At 46.0% G+C, this 22,846-nt stretch overlaps 1 protein-coding gene across 1 annotated transcript; it reads left to right on the top strand.

Moving 5' to 3' along the window:
* The first annotated feature begins 490 nt into the window (after window positions 1-490).
* Window positions 491-8,834, top strand: Ctsk (cathepsin K). The gene is made up of 8 exons (XM_036190873.1): window positions 491-939; window positions 2,424-2,544; window positions 2,991-3,113; window positions 3,191-3,346; window positions 4,731-4,949; window positions 6,526-6,691; window positions 6,878-6,983; window positions 8,243-8,834. The coding sequence occupies exons 2-8, from the start codon at window positions 2,425-2,427 to the stop codon at window positions 8,340-8,342; spliced, it is 990 nt and encodes a 329-aa protein (XP_036046766.1). The 5' UTR covers window positions 491-939; window position 2,424; the 3' UTR covers window positions 8,343-8,834.
* Window positions 8,835-22,846: the final 14,012 nt, after the last annotated feature.

The raw sequence follows: 22,846 nt of genomic DNA on the forward strand, positions 1-22,846 counted from the left end.
GTTATGTTCTCAATCCTCTTTTTTAGCTTTTTAGTTTTAGACAGGATCTCACTAAGTTACGTAGGCTAGGCTTGAACTTGTGAATCTACTCTTATTTAGAGACAGCATATCACTGTATAACCCTGGCTGGCTTCAGAGTCACTCTGTAGACTGGTCTGGCCTAGACCTCATGGAGAACCACCTGCCCCTGCTGCCCTGCACCAGGGGTGAAGGTGTGCCCACAGCCAGCTGTGATTTTCCTTTAGCTTCCTGAGTGCCTGCACCACCAAACGCCCTCAACTTTGTGGCCGTTTTTAAACCATTTCACCCTTCCTGACAGCCATGATGGGTTAGGACAGCTGTTCCTGCCCAGAAGCAGCAATACTAGCCAGTAGTCACAAAATTTTTTTAAATGTTTACATTGGAGCCCTAGATGCCATATATCATCACTCTTTTCTAGCCTTTGGTGCCCCCCACCCCACCCCCCACTCCCCACCATGTGCACACAGACCACACTGTGTCCCGTATCTTCTCAGAAGAGGATCTGACACAAAGTTGAAAATGGTTCAGGGTAAGGGGGTGGGCCATGACTGAAAGGATAAAAAAGATGGAGTTCTCCAATTAGACATTTTGAGAAAGGGTGGAGATGGCTAGGCCTGTGTCCTTTCATATCCTCACCAAAGCCTCCATTTGAATAAGGCGCTGTCTTATTTTTCACTCCAAAGACGAATCTAAACAACACCCAGCAGCTCCCAGGAACGTGGTGCAAATGTGCGTCCATCCCTCCACCCCAACCCCCTTATCCTATCCCTGCCTCCCTTCCTCATGCAAATTTTCCAGCCCCGGCTGCAGTGGACTTCCGCAATCCTGATGGAATAAATCTAGCACCCTTAGTCTTCCGCTCACAGTAGCCACACTTTCTGTCTGGAAGGAGCCTAGACATCAGATTCTCAACAGCAGGTAACGTCTTTAACTTGTGGATCTTTTAGCATCTCATTCCTAATAGTTACCTTATTTTAAGAAGAGAAAGGACATAGTTAGGGATTAAATAACTCAAGTTCCCTGAATAAAAACAGAATCTTTAGTTCATTTTCTGCCTAAATAAAGTCTGTCTAGAAATCTTAAAGATTCTGTGTATGATTGTGTATGTGAATGAGTATGTGGTTGTTGGTAAAAGCAAATGAGGATTCTGTGAGCCTGCCTCAGAAGTGGATTCTTTCTGGATTCTGCTTAACTCCCCCAGGGTTAACTGACTCCTGAGGAAGAGGACTAGTTAACGGCCACCTCCACGCCTGCAGCACTCAAGTTATTAAATGTCTGCTGGATATTTGTTGCTTTGTAAAAAGTACATAAAAGTGTAGTCATTGTTGCACAGGTCATATGATGTGCTGGAGACAGGAAATGGTTTTTAAACTTAAGAATTTGCAATTCAGCTAATGCAAGAAATGAATGAAACCAGAGCAAATTCCTGCAAAGCTGTGAACTGTGGACTTGGTCAGTACAGAATAGTGTCCTTCCGTCCTGCATTTTCCTCTTATGCATCTGACGCTTCTGGCCCGGGAAACAGCCACGTCAATGTTTGGGGGAGGGGAGGGGAGACACACGGCATCTGGTTAAGATTAGAGCCGTTTCCTGCCTAAAGAGGGGGAGGGGTGAGAAAGAAATGGATAAGGTAAACGAAGACACTGTGAACGTACCATGGATAAATACTGTCAGATTCGTCCTGTTCTCTCCTGGCAAGATCTGGGTGTAGGCAAAGAATGAAGGATGCCAGGAAGAAAGCATGAAGCATACTGTGGCTAGAATTCTAACCACATTCCTACTGTGCTCAGTGTGTGCGCCCTTACTGGGGATACTGGAGACCAGCCTTTCCCAGTTACCACTCTGGTTGTCTGCAGTGTGTGCAATGGTGGAACAGCCTTGAGTTGCAGTAATTGAAATCAGATGTTCCAGCCCCGCCCCCAGCTTCTGCCCATTATTGCTTTATGAAAATCGCCTGCAATTCCTTGTCCGCTTTCCACTCACAGCCAAGTTTGCTAGCCTCATAGTTCAAAAGAAGGGATTCTTGGGCTGGGCATAGTAGCTCATGCCTCTAATCCCAGCATGGGGTGCAAGGGGGAGGGGAGGGCACAGATCTTTGAATTCAAAGCCATTCTGGTCAACATAGTGAGCTCAAGGCTAGCCAAGACTTAAAGACTTACAAAGCAAGACCATGTCTCTAAAATCAAAGAAAGTAAGTGTGTGTATGTGTGTGTGTAGTTCTTTGGGGTTTATGGATGTCTTAGGATTAGTGCATGTGTGTGTGACTTTCTGGTAGAAGGAATTGATTTTTATAGTTCCTAAAAGGTTAGAAGCCACCTTCCTGGTGATGTGTCCACATCCAAGGGCTAACTTAGCCTGGGGACTTCCTGCTGTAGAAGTCTCCCTAATTATCACTTTCACAGGATGTGGGTGTTCAGGTTTCTGCTGCTACCCGCCTTGAGCTTTGCTCTCTACCCCGAGGAAATGCTGGATACCCAGTGGGAGCTCTGGAAGAAGACCCACAGGAAGCAGTATAACAGCAAGGTGCAAGGGTGGGGGGGGGGCGCAAGGGGACACACAGGAGGGGGGCTGGGACCGGAGGCCTCTGCTTTCGAGTCTAGATTCCCTTCAATCAAAACACAGTGCTCTACCCCGAGCAAGCAGATGCTGTCTCCTAGCTCTTATGCTTCAGTCCCTCTGCTTTAGAGATGCATTAGCTGGAATGGTAGCACAGGAATAGCATTGAGCCCAGTACTCAGCCATGGCTGTGCAGTGGAAATGCGGGAAAGCCCTTCTGGGGTTACTTTAGTAATGAACCATAGTAATGTTGTTCTGTGCTCTCTCTACAACTTTGCATATGTTTTTGTGTGTGCACTCTTAAGATTCCATAGCTAGATTGTAAACTTTTTCTGGTTATGGTACATCTTTTCTCCTAAAACCTACCTGTGTAACTGCACACAGTCTACGAATTTATTGACTATTCTATTTAGGTGGATGAAGTCTCACGGCGTTTAATTTGGGAAAAAAACTTGAAGCATATTTCCATCCATAATCTTGAGGCCTCTCTCGGTGTCCATACATATGAACTGGCCATGAATCACTTGGGAGACATGGTGAGTTGCCTCTCAGATCCAGGCCCACCCACTCTATCCTGGTCCCTGCTCATGCTTGGCCTCCTCTTTTGTCTCAGACCAGTGAAGAAGTGGTTCAGAAGATGACCGGACTCAGGTTACCACCCTCTCACTCCCACAGTAACGACACACTCTACATCCCAGAGTGGGAAGGCAGAGCCCCAGACTCCATCGACTATCGAAAGAAAGGATATGTTACTCCGGTCAAAAATCAGGTGCTTCCTTGTGTGTGTAGGTAGTCTGGCCTGAATGTGGTGTATCTCATACTGCAGGAATATAGCAGATTCTGTTCTTTAACTCCTCACTTATTTTGTACATTTAAGGTTTTTCTATTTTTAAAAACTTAACAGTGTTACAACAAACACCTTACTCATACATTTTTGTGCTCATGTAGAAACATTTGTGCAAAATAAATTATGAAATTGTGCCGGGCGGTGGTGGCGCATGCCTGTAATCCCAGCACTCGGGAGGCAGAGGCAGGTGGATCTCTGTGAGTTCGAGGCCAGACTGGTCTACAAAGTGAGTTCCAGGACAGCCTCCAAAAAGCTACAGAGAAACCCTGTTTGGGGGAAAAAAAATCTGAAATTGTAATTACTAGGACAGAGAATCCCACCCCCTTGCAAAGGTTTTTACAATATTAGATTATTATCTGCAGGAGAATCTCATTTTTTTCTAGGAACTTAACAGCATAGGGCTGTGTTGTCAGTAAGATGAACAACTGATGTAACATTAATTCAACAAACACCACCCCTCTCCTAAACTAAGCAATACCAACGCTAGCTAGCTAGCTACCTGGTAAAGATTCAAGACTTCCTCCTCAAGAAATTCTCATTCTTAAAAAATAGGAAATGTGGGAAAAAGAAAATTCTACAATCCAGGAGAGCAAACATTAATAATAGCTGACAATTTCTGAGAGGTTACTGTGCACGAGAAGTGTCCGCAATTTATATGTAAATGAAGTCCCAGTGCTCACAAGAGGCAGTCCATTGGCTACAGTATCACTCCTCACTCCCCTTCTCTGTTCCTGTTTGTTTGTTTTTGTTTTTTTCAAGACAGGGTTTCTCTGTGTAGTTTTGGTGCCTGTCCTGGATCTCGCTCTGTAGCCCAGGCTGGCCTCGAACTCACAGAGATCTGCCTGCCTCCTGAGTGCTGGGATTAAAGGTGTGCGCCACCACTGCCCAGCGTCCTTTTTCTGTTCTGTTGAGATGAGACAAGATCTCATGTTGCCCCGGCTGGCCTCCAACTCAGTATGTGGCTGAGATTGACCTTGAACTCCTGTTCCTCTTGCCTCTGCCTCTCAAGTGATGAACTTACAGGTATGTCCCAGCAACCCCAACTTACTCTCATTTTAAAGGTAAGGAAACAGGCACAGAGAAGTTCAGTAACAAATTCAGAACTGTCTCCAAAGCCATAAGGGTCTGTACTTGACTTCAGTGAAAGGTGACAGCGATTGCGGTTGTTATCCATGGGAATGACAGCAAGGCTTCACAACAAAGGCAGCACTGAGCTCATAAACTGCATGGGATGGTTCTAAACTGGTAGAAAGATGCCCCACCCCCGCGTGAACAGTGATGACTGACAGTTTTCTGTGTCTCTAAGGGTGAGTGTGGTTCCTGTTGGGCCTTTAGCTCTGCGGGTGCCCTGGAGGGCCAGCTCAAGAAGAAGACGGGCAAACTCCTGACTCTGAGTCCTCAGAATCTGGTGGATTGTGTGTCTGAGAATTATGGCTGTGGAGGCGGCTATATGACCACTGCCTTCCGATATGTGCAGACAAATGGGGGCATTGACTCTGAGGATGCTTATCCCTACGTGGGGCAGGTGAGACCATGCCCACCGCAGTGTGGGGCCCTGTACCAGCTCTCCTCAGCATCACTTTGTCTTCTGTTACTGTATCCTGCTTTCTTTTCTTTCCTTCTTCTTCTTTTCTCTTCTCTTCCTTCCCTTCCCTTCCTTTCTCTTCCCCTTCCTCCCTTCCACCTTCTCTCCCTCCCTTCCTTCCTTTCCCTCTCTCTTTCTTTCCTTTTTTTTTTTTAAATTTTGAGACAACATCTTACTGTGTAACCCAAGCTAGTCACAACTAGGTATCCTAGGCTGGCCCCCCTTTTTGTTGAGACAAGATCTCATGTAGTCCATGTTGGCCTTGAACTTACTATTGTAGTGAGGATGACCCTGAACTCCTGGCCTCTAGCTTCCAAGTGCTAGGATCACAGGCCTGGGTTCCACACATGGCTGTCCTGCTTTCTTAATAGAATTGCCATAGAAAGGCAACATTTCCATAATGTAGGAACACCAGAATGACAGGACAGAGAACAAACAGGTCTTGAAAAATTCGGGCAGTAAGTCACTGTGACCATAGACTAGCACACCAAATGCTGACAGCACTTTTGGTCTAAGATGTGTGTTCTTATAGACACAGCCTTAGGTGTTAAAGGGTTAGGATGTGGAAGAAATGTTGCCATAAAGAGCTTATCACCTTAACAAGACCTTGTATCGCTAGTGAGGCTTGCAAAATATGCTCATGTGTTAAAGGGTTAGGATGTGGGAGAAACGTTGCCATAAAGAGCTTATCACCTTAACAAGACCTTGTATCGCTAGTGAGGCTTGCAAAATATGCTTGCTCTTGTAAGTTCACAGGCTAAATTACGTATTATTTTATTTTCATGTTATGTTATGTACTTATTTCTGTCTCTGATGAAAACATAAGGTCCAGCTAAAACTCTACCTCTTACTAGCTTCCTTGAGTTGTGTACAGAGGGTCAAGGCCATCTTTTGAGCAGGGCTTGGTGTTGGCAAACTCCCCACAGAGCAGTTGGTACCAACCTACTCCCTGAAGCTTACATAAACTACACAGGCAGAAGGTAATTTGAATTTAAAAAAAACCCTCTTATTTGAAAAATCTTTCCATATCTTGCATTAGTAAAAACAGTCTCTCAAGTTGGGAGAGGTAGGACATGCTTGTATTCCCAACACATGGAACTAGAGGCCAGAAGGTCATTACCATATAGCTATGCAGAGAGTTCAAGGCCAGCCTAGGCTACAAGGTACACAGTCTCAATAATAATAAGAAGATGATGATAAGGGGCTGGAGAAATGGCTCAGGGGTTAAGGGAAACAGTCTTTTTCTTTTCAGAGTTGATTTTTGTGAGTGCTAGAAAGCAGGAAATCACTTGACCTCCCCGCCACCCGGAGGCTGGCCTTGAACTCATGGCAATCCTCCTACCTCAGCCTCTTGATTGCAGGGTTTACAAATGTGCAAAACCTGGCCTCTTTTCATAGTTTTCTAACATGGTAAGACCCAAAGACCGCCGCTCCATTACCACTAGTTGCTTGACTTTGTTACCCACGTATGCCAGTTGGTTAACTGCAGGCCTCTTCCATCCTTGGCTTTCCCCAGGATCAAAGTTGTATGTATAACCCAACAGCAAAGGCAGCTAAATGCAGAGGGTACAGAGAGATCCCTGTGGGGGACGAGAAGGCCCTGAAGAGAGCGGTGGCTCGCGTGGGCCCCATCTCCGTGTCAATCGACGCAAGCTTGCCGTCTTTCCAGTTTTACAGCAGAGGTGAGAACTTCGTCCTGTAGAGCCTCATCTCCTAGGGTGCGGGTGTGGCCCCAAGATGCTGTCAGACTCTGCAAATCTGGTTGCTCCCGTATCGCGGGGTGCCTCAGCTGTGCCTCCCTGACTGAGACAAGGGACCACACAGGGCCCCTCAGGTTGCAGAGGAGCTCATCCATAGTTTTTTTGTAGGCGTGTACTACGATGAAAATTGTGACCCTGATAATGTGAACCACGCAGTGTTGGTGGTGGGCTATGGCGTCCAGAAGGGAAGCAAGCACTGGATAATTAAAAACAGGTAACAGTGAGAGCTGTGTCTGCCATTTAATCCCCTTTGTGATCACAAGCCTCACCTCCAGCTTCCCAGTCTTTCTTTCAGGCTCAGAATTACAAAACTAACGTGATGGACGGACAAGAGCGTCCAAAGTATGTGCTGCTCAGCTGCTCCTTGTGCAAGCTGCTCAGCTGCACACCACAAACGGGCAAATGCTGTGTCCGTGACCTTGCAGCCCAGTCGGGAAGACTTAGTAGCAGAGACCAGCTCGATCCTAGCAGTCTCATTGATCTCACCGATTACTCCAAACCTCTCCTGCCACAGGAGAAAGCCACACACCCTTAGATTTCCAGTAGAGAGCGTTCAGTCTGATGTGCCCGTTTGCTTGGTTGATTGCTTTTGATTTCTTGAGATGGGGTCTCCTGTAGCTCAGGTTAGCCTTGAGCTCTGGACTTTTCAACCCTAACCCACCTCTCCAGATCCATCTCCCCCTTCAGTTTGTCTTACACCCTGGTTTTTAGCCACATTGTCATAACGAATCTCACTTTCCCATCTGTCGTCAGTTCCACACCCTTCTACCTTCTTCCCATTCCCACAGATGCAAGGACTGCTCATCTTCAGCTCCAGCCTCCAAAACCCCTCTTCACCTCTCCTCCTCTTCTGGAGACAGTGTCTTATTGCGTAGCACCTGCTGTGTAGACCAAGCTAGGATGGAACTCACAGAGATCCTCCTGCCTCTGCCCCTGCATCCAGCAATCTCTAGTATCTTTAAGACCCCTCAGTTTCTTCTGTTGCTGTGATAAAATATTCTGACAAAGTGACCCAAGGATGAAAAGGTTTATTTCACAGTTCCAGGCACCGTCCATCAGGGCAGGGGGTCTCAACAGCAGGACCTGGAAGCTGATGTCACATCACAGCCAGAGTCGGGAACAGAGAGATGAATATGATGAACGCATGCTAGTATTTGGCTCCATCTCTCATTTTTATATAGACCAGGACCTGTCCAGGGATAGTTCTCGCACATCAATTAACATAATCAAGATAATTCCCAGAGGTCCATCTCCCGACTGATTCAAGATTCTGTTGAGTTGACAGTTAACACTAACCTGGGTAGCATGCCCAACTTACTCATTTTATGTGTGTGTGTGTGTGTGTGTGTGTGTGTGTGTGTGTGTGTGTGTGTATGTATGTATGTATATTATCAGTGCCTAGTAAAATACAGTAAGTGTTTTAAGAGCTGTATAAATTATGATGCTGAGCATTTTTCTCACTTGGTTCTTCAGCTGGGGAGAAAGCTGGGGAAACAAAGGATATGTTCTCTTGGCTCGGAATAAGAACAATGCCTGTGGCATCACCAGCCTGGCCAGCTTTCCCAAGATGTGACACCAGCCAGCAGCCCACTCTGCTCTCCCAGGCCTTCTTCGATGGTGCCCTGTGGCAGTGTCCTTTGGAAGGGAGTTGCCAAAGCACTCCTGAAGTGGACGTGTTGACGCGAAGATTGTTTAGTTTCTCCTTATTGCTGTCCCAGTGGCACCTCTAACTTCCCTTCTCTCCGCCCCCGGCCCTTTTCTTTGCGGACACAAAAGGAAGTTCTCTGGGAGTTGTAAACTCCTAGGCTAAGACATCTGGTCACAGACTCACCTGGTGTCGCTGTTTGGGGGCTGGTACTGTGCACATAAACACTGGAGGTCTCCAGCAGGCTGGAGTGACCTTCCCAAGTCCCTGTCTTCCATATTCTCCAGTGCAGATTTCTGTTTTCCACCGAGATTCACAACCTGTTCATAACTCTGACAAATTTACACTCTATAAGAAGTGTGTGTTCTTTTCCTTCTTTGCATTTTAAATAAAGCATCTCATTTACGATTTCATAAACAACATTGCATCCACACTCATGTTGGGTATGGTGCTAGCCAGCATCTATTAAGTAACTTATATCATTAGATTAAGTGGACCTAAGAAGACCTCTCAATATTTAAAACTGCTGTGAAGCTAGGCAGGGGGATCACAGCAGTAAGTGACGTGCACACCTAAGCCTCCAAAGTCAGGTTTGCTGGTGTTATTTTGTTTTTGTTTTTTGTTTATTTGTTTGTTTGTTTTTTGGAGCTGAGGATCGAACCCAGGGCCTTGCGCTTGCTAGGCAAGTGCTCTACCACTGACTGAGCTAAATCTCCAAACCCTTGTTTTATTTTTGAGGCAGAGTCTCAACTAGACAAGGCTATGCTCAAACTTACTGTGAACCTAAGATTGACTATGATCTGAACTCCTGGTCAAAGTTTTTTTTTTTTTCTTTAAAAAAAAAAAAAAACAAACCAGTCTCGTGTAGCATATGCTGGCCTCAAACTCAAGATCGTGTCTCTCCTCCCAGAGATGAGATGATAGTCTTGTGCACCACCATGCCAGGCTAAAGACGCCTTGTAATAGTCTGCAGGCTGTATTGCCTCGTACAGCAGTGGTTCTCAGCCTTCCTGATGCTGTGACCTTTGATATGGTTCCCCATGTTGTAGTGACCCCCAACTATAAAATTACTTGGTTGCTACTTCATAACTGTAATTTTGCTGCTGTTGTAAAACATAATTAAATATGTGTGTTTTCCAATGGTCTTAGGTGACCCCTGTGAAAGGGTCTTTCAACCCCAAAGGGGTCACGACCCACAGGTTGAGAACCACTGTGCTAACATGCTTCCAATCCCACAAAGTACTATTACCATGAGTTCACAGTTCCTGAGTATTTGCTGTCACGCACTCTTGTTTAAAATATTTTAAAATTTAGCTAGTCGGCGGTGGTGGCGCACTCCTTTAATCCCAGCACTCAGGAGGCAGAGGCAGGTAGATCTCTGTGAGTTCGAGGCCAGCCTGGTTTATGTAGTAAGTTCCAGGACAGCCAGGCCTATGTAGAGAGAGAGCGTTTCAAAAAACTTAGAAAAGAAAGTTTGGAAACAGGAATGTAGTGGGACATTAATAAATAGAGATGGTGTAGTACAGCCAGTGATAAGAATGAGATGTTGCTCATACCAGCAGCAGAAGTCATTAATATGCTGGAGTTTAGATGGGGGCTTTAGTGACAGCTCAGAGAGGGTGTGGCAGGGTGAAAGGTCACATGAAGCTGTGTTCTGGGGGACTGTTACGGCTGCCATGACTCACATACAGTGCAGAGTACATAGTGGGGCTATGATGAGTTTAAAGGAGGTGACCCCTGGGAGCCTCATGCTCAGTGTGCACCCAGAAGTTCACTGGCAGTTAGTACGTATCGAACAGTTTGAGCAAAATAATCATGATCAGACCTGTACTTTCGTATTATTCTCTGTGTAAACAACAGATGAACAAAATAAAGAAGCAAGAGACGAGAGGAAGGTCTCAGTGTGGGACGCTGTTCCTGGGACATAGAGACATGCTCACCTCACACTGGGGACCTGCAACAGACACAAGAGCTGACACCAAGTCAGCTCGATGGGCCAGTGAGCTTTATCGGGGCTTCCTAGAGGAATACAGGTAACAGGTTACTTACAGGAACATTAATGACTCAGAGACAGCTGTACCACCAGATCCCACCCCAGAATGGGTGACAGCTCATAAAAGGTGACAACCCAGAGCTCACTGCACAGCAGGTTGGAGAGTGCTTTCCAGGCGGCTCAGTTTGACTGAACACCTCCCGTCGGGCTTTACTGCATATATGTGCTTTAAAAGTAAGGACCTAGTGAGTCTAGTCAGCTTCAGGGACTTCCCGAAACTGTTAAGCTGTCTACCTTCTGAGCCTGCAGGATGGGACGTTTCACCTCCCTTAGAACATCCTGAGTCTTAATAAGCTTCCCTCCAAAGGAGGAAAAAAGATTTTAATCTCAGAGTAAACTGCTACAGGAGCCTACATTTCATCGGTCCTTACATTTGCTCTGCTGTTCCTCAAAGCAGGGGAAATCCTTCACAGAAGAACAGATCCAAAACCTTTCCTAAGTTTAAGTTTAGTAGACAGGGAAGATACAAAATTGCTTTCTGGGGTTGGGGATTTAGCTCAGTGGTAGAGTGCTTGCCTAGCAAGCACAAGGCCCTGAGTTCGATCCTCAGCTCTGAAAAAAAAAAAAATAGAAAATTGCATCCTAAATGAAGCAAGTAACATCCCCAAGTGTGTAGGTGTGAGAGCATGCATATTTAATAATGTGCAAGGTTTTTGCAGTGTTGGGGATCAAACCTAGGGCCTCACTATGCAAGGTAAGTGTTCTCCTGGTGAGTGAGCTGTGTCCTCAAACCAGCACACACACACACACACACACACACACACACACACACACTGATAAAAGGACCAAGGACAAGCTAATAGAATGTCTGATTCCCTATTGTACAAATTTGTACAGACTTCTCTTGCTTTGTTGTAGAATTTACTTCCCCACTTTTGCCTAAAGAATATCCTTTAGATTTACTGTTTTTTAAATTATGTGTATGTCTGTATGTGACTCTGTTTCAGGAATCAAACTCAGGTCTTTTGACTTGATAGCAGGTGGTACTGGGCCATCTTGCAGACTTCTTGCTAGTTTCTTGATAAGTGTTTTTCAGGGAATTTTGTTTTTTATTATGTTTTGGTGGGTTAAAATGGGATTGTTTCCAAAACATCTTATAATTAGGTATATTTGTATATTTGAAAAATACAGATTTCTGTCTCATATTTAGCTACTTTATCTTGAACTTTTTTCTTTGAGTTTTTCAATTGATTCTCTTTAATTTTTTTGTGTATATAATACACAGACATAAATCTTACCTTTTTCTTTCCAATTTGCCTCAAGTTTCTGTCTTGGGTATTTGTGTTCCTCCAAGACCCAGAAACATAATTATTTGTGTAGGTGCAATGAATTCTACTGTGGAGATGTGCAGGGGCTGGTAAGGTGGCTTGGGGTAAGAGCTCGTGCCACCACGCCTGATGATTCAAGCCCCACATGGTGGACTGAGAGAACTGACTTCGGCAAGGTGTCTGACTCACACACACAATGAACAAGTAAGTGTGAAGAAATGAAGGATGCACGTATTTAATTAGCTCCCATTAAACAAATGTTACTTTCAGTGTTCTAGGTTATAAATAACATTGCAATTACTAGTTGGTATTTTGACAGAGACAGTTTAAAATGATGATTTGTCGGTCTTTTTCATGTTTTGTGGGAGTGCACACACGTTTGGATGTGCAGTCACTTGTGTATATGGAGGTCAGAGGTCAACCTTGGGTGTTATTCCTCAGATGCTGTCCTTCCTTTTACAGTCACTCACGGCCAGACACTCTCCAAGTAGGCGAGCCTGGCTGGCCAGTGGGCACCAGGGAATCTTCCATTCTGCTTCCTTAGCCCTGGAATGACAACCACTCATCACTCATGGCCCTAGCTATCTTTTTTAAACATTGTTTTATCTGGTTGGGTTTTTTTTCCCCATGTATGTATGTATGTATGTGCTCTACTTGAATGTTTGGTACCCAAGGAGGCCAGAAGAAGGCATTGGATCCTTTGGAACTGGAGTCAGACAGTTGTGAGCTGCCATATGGGTGCTGGGAACTGAATCCAGGTTCTCCACAGAGCTGCCAGTGCTCAGCCACTGAGCCATCTCTCCAGCCCTGACCCTGGTTTAAAAACAAAAGCACCAGAACTTTATTTGTATGTATGTTTGTGTATGTGTGCATGTTTGCAGAGTTCAGAAGATGTCTGATTCTCAGAGCTGGGGCTACAGGCAGCCGTGAGCCTCCTGTTGTGGGAGCTGGGAACTGAACGTAGGTCCTCTACAAAACAGTAAGGCTCTCAACTACTGAGCCATCCCTCCAGGCTTCACAATTGTTTGTTAACATCATTTACTGTTTAGTCCATGTCTAAACTTTTCTCCAGCTGCCTAAAGTACCTTTTCACTGTTAGTTACTTGTCATTACCAAGGCAGCTTTGCACACTGAACGCTATCGAGTCTTCTGCAGGGTCGGCACGATGGTTCAGCAAGTAGAGGAGTTTGCCGTCAAGCCTGAGTCCTTGAGTTCGATCCTTGGGACTTCCATAGTGGAAGGAGGGCACTGGCTCCTCCAGGCTGTCCTCTGACGTCCGCACACACATTGTGCTCTACATGCACCTGTGTACATACACACAATAAAAGCACGTACTATTTGAGAAGTCTGCTGCGATCTTTAACAGGTGCTCCTCCTACCTCCATCCTCCTCATAAACATACTGGTTTTCCTCTTCATTTGTTGGGAGCACAGAGGTCCTTGTCCTCATAGAGAAGCACTAAGGAAACCAGGAATGTTAGACATGTATGTATGTATGTGCTCTACTTGAATGTTTGGTACCCAGGGAGGCCAGAAGAAGGCATTGGATCCTTTGGAACTGGAGTCAGACAGTTGTGAGCTGCCATATGGGTGCTCTTCAACAGGAGGCATATATAACCTTTCTGTCCACCCAGAAGGCTGGGAATGGGGGTGGTTAATAACCTGGTGATCTTTGCTTTCTGTCACACCAGGTCACACAAACCCCCCATGAGCAGGACTGGAGATACTTAATAATCTAGGTGACATTTGCATTATCTGTATCTCCAGATTCCCATAGCAGGACCAGAGGTGGCTTCTACTCTTTGTGTATGAGGACCACACCAGGTCCACCCAAGGCCCTTTACACATGTAGCCTATCTCTAGAAGCCTGTCTCTTCCATCTTCAAGAAGAAGCGGCATGTACTTTGAGAAGTATGCCTCCCGTGCACAGGGGACTGTTACACCAAGACACTTTCCTAATGGCGCTTAAATATGCTTACTATAAACTGCTCAGGTCAGACTCTAGAAGTGTGTACGAACACCAGCTAACTAATGTGGTACTGGACATCCTTCCTGCCCCATATGGGTCATTACTCTGCAGCCCTGGTATCTTCAGTGACCACCCCCACATTCATTGATTTTAGTGGCCTAACGATATTATTGATCTAGTAAAGTGGTTGGATTACTTGCTTCCTCTCTGTGTTCAAGGTCCTGTAATCTATACTGTTTCTCACAATCCTTCACAGACATGGGGAGAAGGAAGGAATGATAGCCTGTTCTACGTTTGTTGGTTTGTTGGTTTGTTTGTTTGTTTGTTTTTTCAAGACAGGGTTTCCCTGTGTAGCTTTGGAGCCTGTCCTAGAACACACTCTGTAGCCCAAGCTAGCTTGAACTCACAGAGATCTGCCTGCCTCTGCCTCCTGAGTGCTGGGGTTAAAGGCGCGCACCACCACCTCCCGGCTGCCTTTTCTTCTTTAGTTACACGGCATTATTGAAACCATGAGTTGTACTGTGATACTTTCATGTTGTTTATCCATTTGACTGCAGTTTCCAATTCCTCTGCCATTGGAGAGTTCTTGAGTCATTAGCAGGCTTCGTGCTTACAGTCCGCTTGTCAGGGACTACAGCAATCCAGTCCTTCCCTTTGGTAGTTACAATCTTAAAGTCTTTATTTCCTGAGACTCTTAAAAGATCTGTTTTTATTTATTTTAGTGGGAGGGTAGTGGGGAAGTGCAGTGCCGTCAGAGGCCAGAAGAGGGCACCAGATCCCCTGGAGCTAGCATTAAGGGCATTTGTGAGCCACTGGATACTAGAAGCTGGGATCCAAACTCTGATAAGCAATAAGCCCTCCTGCTAAACCATCTCTCCAACCCTCTGAAGCAATTTCTATGGATAGATTTTTTTATTTTAACATAGGCTCTCACTCTAGCTCAGACCCGCCTGAACTTGCTTTATAATCCAGGCCAGCATCAAACTTGCAGTGATCCTCCTGCCTCAGCCTCCCCAGTGCTGTGATTATAGGCCTGCACCACTGTGTCTGGTCTGTGGATTTATAGAATAAAGTTGCTGGTGTGTGTGTGTGTGTGTGTGTGTGTGTGTGTGTGTGTAAGACCTATGTATGGGAAATTCATTGGAAAACAAGCAAAACTAATGAAATCGGCTTGACATAATTGCAGAACACAAAATCAAGATATAAAGCCAGCCAGGCATAGTGGAACACATCTTTAATCCCAGCACTTGGGATGTGGAGGCAGGAGGATCTCTGTGAGTTCCAGGCCAGAGCCTGGTCTACAAAACAAGTTCCAGGACAGCTAAGGCTGTCACAGAATCTCAATCTCTCTCTCTCTCTCTCTCTCTCTCTCTCTCTCTCTCTCTCTCTCTCTCACACACACACACACACACACACACACACACACACACACACACACACAGTTATTTCTTTATTAATTAACAAGCTGAAAATGGAATTAAGAAAGCTGTATTTAAAATAACATCCAAAAAATAATGAAAAAAACAAAAAGCTCAAAACTACAAAGTTCTGTTTTAAAAAGTTAAGAAAGCCTGGGTAGGATGGCACACACTTGCAATCTCAGCTCTCAAGATGTAGAGGCAGGAGGACCATGTAAGATGGAGGCCTGGTCTTTTTTTTTTTTTTTTTTTTTTTTTTGAGACAGGGTTTCTCTGTGTAGTTTTGGTGCCTGTCCTAGATCTCACTCTGTAGACCAGGCTGTAGATCCTCCGGTTCTGCCTCCCGAGTGTTAGGATTAAAGGCGTGTGCTGCCATTACCTAGCCTGGAGGCCTGATCTATATAGTGAGTTCTGGACCGGCCAGTGTTACATAGCAAGACTGTAAAAGTAAAATAAGAAAATAAATACAAACAAAAAGAAAACCTATATAAAATCTAGGTGTGGTGGTTCAAGTGTGTAGTCCCAGCACTTGGGAAGTTGAGGCAGGAGGATTGCTGCAAGTTCAAAGCCATCCAAAACTTAGTGAGTTCTAGGTCCACCTGGGCTAATAATGAGAACCTAGCATTCTCCAAGAAAAAAGGAAAACAATCAAGTGAAAAGGTGTGAAAAATGGTGCAGCTAGTGTAAAAAAGAGTTTGATAAGTCTTCAAAAAGTTAAACATTGAATTATCTGTGATCTGGCAATTTCATTCCAAGATACAGATCCAAACGAAAGCAAGAATTCAGAGTTGAACACCTGTATTTTAGAGGCATTTTTTAGAAAAGTAATAATCAGAAGTTGTAACACAAAGAGCCATCAGACAGATGAATGATAATAAATAGATGAACTACTATTGCAAACACTTACATCAATATCCAGTCATGGAACACGCTGAGCTAGGAAATCCCAGCCCTGGGGCCTGAGGTACTTCTTCAATTTCAAAGCTGGCCGGGACTCAATAGTGAGTTCCAGGCTAGCCTGAGCTATGTAGCAAGATCCTATCTCAAACAGAGATTATGCTGTGTTCTATCACGTGTCTGAACCTTGAAAACACGTACGGGAAGTGAGCCAAGTAAATGTTCACATGCTTCCGCACACAGTCTAATGCTGCTATGTCAGAGACAAGAGCGCAGGGATAGAGAGGCAGTGGTGCTCAAGGCTACTGCTAATAGGAATGTAGGGTGGGAAAATCACAAAGAGGAAGGAATGTTGCAGCGTGTTAGAATCCCTATCGCCCCACCCCAGCTACATGACTGCTACATGGGCTGTCCAGTAGCCAGGCAAGAGATTTCCCAGCTATGGTAGGAGCTTTTATTTCATTTGCTCCCCCATTCACCTGACCCTCCTCCTTTCCTCCTCCTCCTAGCCACCCAGCACACTAGCTCTAACATTGCATTTCCCTGCCAGCCCCAAAGTCTGGGACACCCAGAACTCTTCTTGCTAAGCACCATCCCCCTATTATTATCCAGTTGCAGGACCCTACCAGGTATATTACCTAAGCTCAGTACCCTATCAATCCAGAGCCTTAGGGGACTTAAGCCTGGCATTTCTGACCTCAGCAGAAAAACATGTTCCAGGTTTCTCTCTCTCTCTCTCTCTCTCTCTCTCTCTCTCTCTCTCTCTCCCACCCTCCCTCCCTTCCTCTCTCTAACACTAACCAATAAAATTGTGATAGCAGAGTACTAAACATTATAATATCATGGCTACCAGCTCAAGATTTTAAATTCTCTGTGGCTGATTCTTAATATGTTTAAAAATTCTCCCAAGCTCCAGAGCCCCAGAGCCAGCTTGAATCCACGTGGACAGGTCAGATCCACTTCAAATAAGTATAATTCAAACTTTCCCAGTCCCAGGACCCCCCTCCCTCACCCAGGGACCCCTCAGAGAATCCCCCAAGGTAAAACTTTTTCTAAACTTCCTCTTTTGCCTCACTAGCACCTTGTCAGACCCAAATAGTCACAGACAGAGCCCGAAGCAGTGGAAGGCAATGGACGATTCTCAAAGCAGCAGAGGACAATCCACTACCTCAGGATATCCAGCTACCCCCAAAACCCCCTTCCTTACCCCCAAAAGTTAACTGATACCCACCAAGTCAGCTGGAAGCAGTTTCGAGAGACACAGCACCCCCATTCCTGTTCAACTGGCTTTTTTTTTTTTTTTTAATAAAAACTAAGACTCTGGAATGTTAGAATTCCTAGCCACTCCCCCAGCTATATGTGCTATCCAGTAGCTAGGCAAGATGCTTAGTCATCTTAGGGCCTTACATCCTATATAATCCCTGTGCTGCAAGATCACATAATCTATGCACATGTGTGGTGTAGCTGTGAAAGCCCATATGCACATGTGCAGGGGCGGGGTACCTATAAAATCGGGTTCCACCTTTTCCTTCTCTTCCTGCACAGTCATTCCATAGGCCTATGCACACTCTCTCTCTTAATTAAACTCTTGTACTGGGTGTTGTTGTATGTACCTCATGGCTTTTCTCAAATGGTGAACAGCGCCACTTAATAACAGTGTAGAGGCAAGATGTTTATTTTAGCTCTACTTTTTTTTTTTCTTTTTATCTTATGTGCATTGGTGTTTTATCTGTATGAAACTGTCAGATCCCCTGGAACTGGAGTTACTGGTGGTTGTGAGCTGCCAAGTGGATGCTGGGAATTGAACCCAGGTCCTCTGGGAGAGCAGCCAGTGCTCTTAACCACTGAGCATCTCTCCAGCCCCCCAGACCCTGCCTCTTGATCTACCACCTCTTCATAGCGCCAGGCTGAGGACCAGTTCTCCAGACTCGGGCTGTAGCAGTGAGCTCCCAGCCTGCTGGTTTCTTTGAGCAGGTTAGGCACTGCTTTGTGATCAGATTTTTGTACCCTGACAGGCCTCTCCGCCAATGCAGCAATACAAACCGGACCAAATTAGGTCTGTTTAATGGGTAAAGCGTTCCTGAGAGATTCCCGGGCCCGCAGAGAGGAGACTGGAAGACCAGAAGAACCACCTTAACTCTACTTCCTACTCTTTTTTTTTTTTGAGGACATAAAACTCTAAAAATTGTCTACTTTTTAAAATGATCTGGAAATGGTAGATTTTTAGTTTTTTGAGATAGCTTTGGCTGGCCTCAGACTCAGAATTGCTGTGCTCTCAGCTTGGAATTTGGAGCACTCCACCATACCATTGGTTACCACATAATTTAATGTAACATTTATCAAAGAGACTCTCCCTCAACTAACTACATATTAAAATTACCCTTTCTATTTATTGTATTTACTCTGTGTGTGTTGCCAAATATTTGTTTACACTGTGAAGATGTGCCTTTGCTCTGGTGCCTTCTGACTGGTTTAATAAAGAGCCTAAAGGTCAATAGCCAGGCAGGAGGAGGTTAGATGGGACTTCCAGGGAGAGAGAGGACTCTGGGAAGAAGAAAGGCAGAGCCACCAGCCATACCCAGATGAATGAGGATGAGCAGTATGATGAGGTAATGAGCCTTGTGGGAGAATGTAGATTAAAAAATGTAGGTTAATTTAAGTTATAAGAACTAGTTAGGAACAAGCCTAAGCTAAGGCCAAGTTTTTATAATTAATAATAAGTCTCTGTGTTATTATCTGTGAACTGGTGGCCCAAAGAAAATCCAACAATATGTGTGTTTCATGCCTCTGATTGTAACATGTAGGTCGTGTGTCCATGCACACGCAGAGGATGACACCAAGTGACTTCCTCTAGCTTTATCTTCCATATGACTTTAGCACAGGTTATCTCATCGAACCAGAAGCCAGGCCAGCTGGCCAGCAAACTCTTGGGATCCACCTGTCCCCACCCTGAAATGCCAGGGTTACAAAGACACACAGACACCCCTGGGTTGACACCTGGGTGCTGGGATTGAGACTCCGGACCTCATTGTCAGAGAACAAGTGCTCTTCCCGGCTGTGCAGCTCCTGATCCCCCCCACACCATCCCCCCTCAGTCTTCCAGCCTGGTACACTTCCACCTCACGTCTAAGTGTGCCTGGGAGGAAGAGCAGTGAGTGAGCTATTTCACTACGAAAAGGCTGTCTGCTGTTAAATTCCAGCACAATCATGCAGATTAAGAGACAATTCAGAGCCTTTAAAATGAAGAAAGTTTAAAGTTGAGAAAGTTCCTCAGAAACCCTTGAAGCAGCTGTTTCCTACTCACGAAGCAGAAGGTGATGATTTCAAAAGTCAGAGAGGACAGGCCAGGGCTGAGCAGCTCTTCCCCATTCTGCTTTCATTTCTCCCTCCCAGTCACTTGGGGAGTTTTCCCCATCTGCAAGGCGCCAGTGTCCTGGCGGCCTGCCTCACTCTTTGCTTCATTCTGGCTAAATCAACATGGAGTGGCTGGTGTGCACCGTTTCAGGGGAGATCAATACAAGATCCAATTGGCTGCCTTGGAATGTTTCAGAACGATCCTCTTCCCTGCCCTTACCCATCACACACACCTTTTGGCCTCCAATTCCTGAGTGCAGGGATCATAGCTTTGTGCCACTATAACCACTGCAGATCTTGGTTTTGTTTGTTGTTTGTTGGGGGGTATTCAAGACAGGGTTTCTCTGTGAAACAGTCCTGGCTGTCCTGGAACTCACTCTGTAGTCCAGGCTGGCCTTGAACTCCCAGAGATCTGCCTGACTCTGCCTCCTGAGCTGGGATTAAAGGCGTGCGCCACCACTGCCTCCACCCAGCCCATCTTGTATTTCTTAAGTTATGTGATTGTGTGTGACACTATATGGAATGAAGTCCTAACTTTGCGCTACAGTTTGCAGGCTCAGAACGTCACAGCTGAGGAAAGGTGAGTGGGGTCACCAGGGAAGAGGCTCTCTGCAAGCTCTTGACGTGGCTCTTCTGGATGGAGATGAGGGAATGGAGGAAGTTACTGGGCAGGAAGAGGCCAGAATGGCTGCCCAGTGAGAGCATGACTACAGAAAAGATGGTTGACAGGAAAGCCTGCTCTCACTTGACTAAATTGCTCAAGAATGGGCTTTTTTGGGGGGGGGGGGTGGAGCCCTAAAAGCAGGAAGAGCATTTGCTACACTCATGAGGACCTGAGTTCAAATCATCAGCTCCCACGTGAAAACCCAGGCTGGGAATGTAACCCCAGAACAACGGAGGTAGAGACAGACGGATAGCAGGGACTTGCTGGCTCCCAGCCTAGCTCCAGATTCCGTGAGAGGCCCTGTCTTAAAAGAATAAGGTGGACGGCCAGGCAGTGGTGGCTCACGCCTGTAATCCCAGCACTCGGGAGGCAGAGGCAGGTGGATCTCTGTGAGTTCGAGGCCAGCCTGGTCTACAGAGTGAGTTTCAGGAAAGGTGCAAAGCTACAGAGAAACCCTGTCTCAAAAAACCAAAACCAAAACCAAAACCCAAAAATAAAAAAAATAATAATAATAAGGTGGACTTGGTGTCCTCCTCTGGCCTCCATAAGTACAACACACACACACACACACACACACACACAGTAGATTTATACCAGGCATGCCTGTAATCTCAACACTTGAAAGACTAAGACAGGAAGCCCAGGCTGGGATACAGAGTGAGACCCTGTCTCAAATAAGTAACAAATAAAAACAGATTTCCTGCCAGGGCTGGGAAGATGGCTGAGCAGTGAAAGGCCTTGATGTACATGTTGGAGGGTCAGAGTTTAGAGCCCAGACCCCGCACATGACAAATGAGCTGCAGAAGCCTGTGCCTTCAGCTCTCAGGGCCCCATGTCCTCTTCCGGCCTCCACACAGGCACAGGTATGCTGAGCATCTATCTGAACCACACTTAAAGAAAATAATTTTGATCATGGGGAAAGCCTGATCAAAATAACATACGAAAAAAAAATTTCCAGTGTTCTTTCTTTTCCTTCTTCAGCAGGGTCTCATGTGGCCCAAGCTGGTCTTGAACAAGAATGATCTTGAATTCCTAATCTTCCTGCCTCCACCTCCTAAGAGGTAAAGTTATACACACACACCTGTCACCAAAACCTAGTTTATATTTGTTTTTATCTTGGTAGTTTTTTGTTTTGTTTTGTTTTGTTTTGTTTGAGACAGGGTTTCTCTGTGTAGCCTTGGCTGTCCTGGAACTCACTCTGTAGACCAGGCTGGCCTGGAACTCACAGAGATCTGCCTGCCCCTGCTTCCCGAATGCTGGGAGTTACCACTGTCCAACAGGAATAATTTTTTTTATCCTTGTCTTATTTAGATTTTTGTCACCTGATGCAGGCTGGAGTCCTTCTGGAAGAGGAAACCTCAACTGAGAAAATGCCTCCACCAGATTGGCCTGTAGGCAAGTCTGTAGCGCATCCTTCTGATGGACAATTGATGTGGGAGGGTATAGGCCACTGTGGGCAGTGCCACCCCTGGGATGGTGGTCCCGAGAACTGTAAGAAGGCAGGCTGAGCAAGCCAGGAAGCAGTATTCCTCCATGGCCTTGCGTAGGCACCTGCTTCCAGACTCCTCCCATGGCATGCCTCAGTGATGGGCTGTGCTGGGGAACAAGCTGGAATAAACCCTCCCTTCCCAAGCTGCTTCTGCTCATCGTGTTTTATCACAGCAGCAGAAACCCCAAGGCAATGCTCCTTTCTCACTGAGGAACAGCCATATATGTTTGGGGGTGCAAGTACATTAGAGGGAATCAAACAGGTTTCCTGCCCCCCCCCAAAAAAGAGTGTGTGTGTGTGTGTGTGTGTGTGTGTGTGTGCGCGCGCGTGTGTGTAAAATCAGATATGTAGAGTCAGCTGGGGAAGTGCTCACCTCACGAGCACTAGGCACTGCGGGGGGGGGACCCCACAGAAGCCAAGTGCAGACCCCAGGCAAGGCCGCATGCCCAGGGAATCCGCTGCTGAGGGACAGAGACAGTAGCATTCCTGGCGCTCACTGGCCAGCATTTTAGCCTTATCGGTGAGGACGCGGGGATGAACTCAGAGGACAGTGTAGGAACACTGCCATTGGAGATTGTGCTTAGGTCTCCAGGCACACACACGTGCACCCTGGCACACCCACGAACACACAGCCATTAGAGCACAGCCATCAGACCTACAGAACAGAAGGCAGCGGTCTGTGGTTATTGTGGATCTCACCATTGTTCCTCCCCGTCCTTCCTGTTTGTAGCCTGGGAGCAGCTGTTCCCAATCTGCCTCTGGGGCCCAGGTCTTCTTTGCTGACGTCAACACGCCTGTGGATGTCATTACTGGATCTATCTACTGAGGGGACTACAGTTTCTTTTAAAATGGCAGAGAGTGTGCCGGGGGGATGAGTCAGCACTTACGAACACTGGCTGCTCTTCAGAGAACCGGGGTTCGATTCCCAGTATCCACGTGGCAGCTCACAGATGACTGTTACCCCAGTTCTAGGAGATCTGATGCCCTCTTCTGGCCTCTTCGGGCATTGCACATACATGTTCCACCTACACACCTGCACACAAAATACCCATATGCATAATATAAAATAAATAAAGCTTTATTTTTAAAAAATTGCAGGAGGCTTCCAGAATCTTTGAGAGTCCAGAGTCAGTCAAACATAGAGGATATTACGTAACTGAACTTGTCATCACACCGGGAAGGCTGCTTGAGCCGCGAGGTTGCCATGAACACTGGGATTTGCAGAGGGCGCTAGGAATCAAGGCCAGAACCCCAGCTGCTGCGACTCCACGCAGTCCTCACCAGACAGTGGCTTCCTGGGTCTAGTTCCTTACAGGCCGAT

Source organism: Onychomys torridus, chromosome 6 (assembly GCF_903995425.1).
Source record: "Onychomys torridus chromosome 6, mOncTor1.1, whole genome shotgun sequence".
Lineage (NCBI taxonomy): Eukaryota > Metazoa > Chordata > Mammalia > Rodentia > Cricetidae > Onychomys > Onychomys torridus.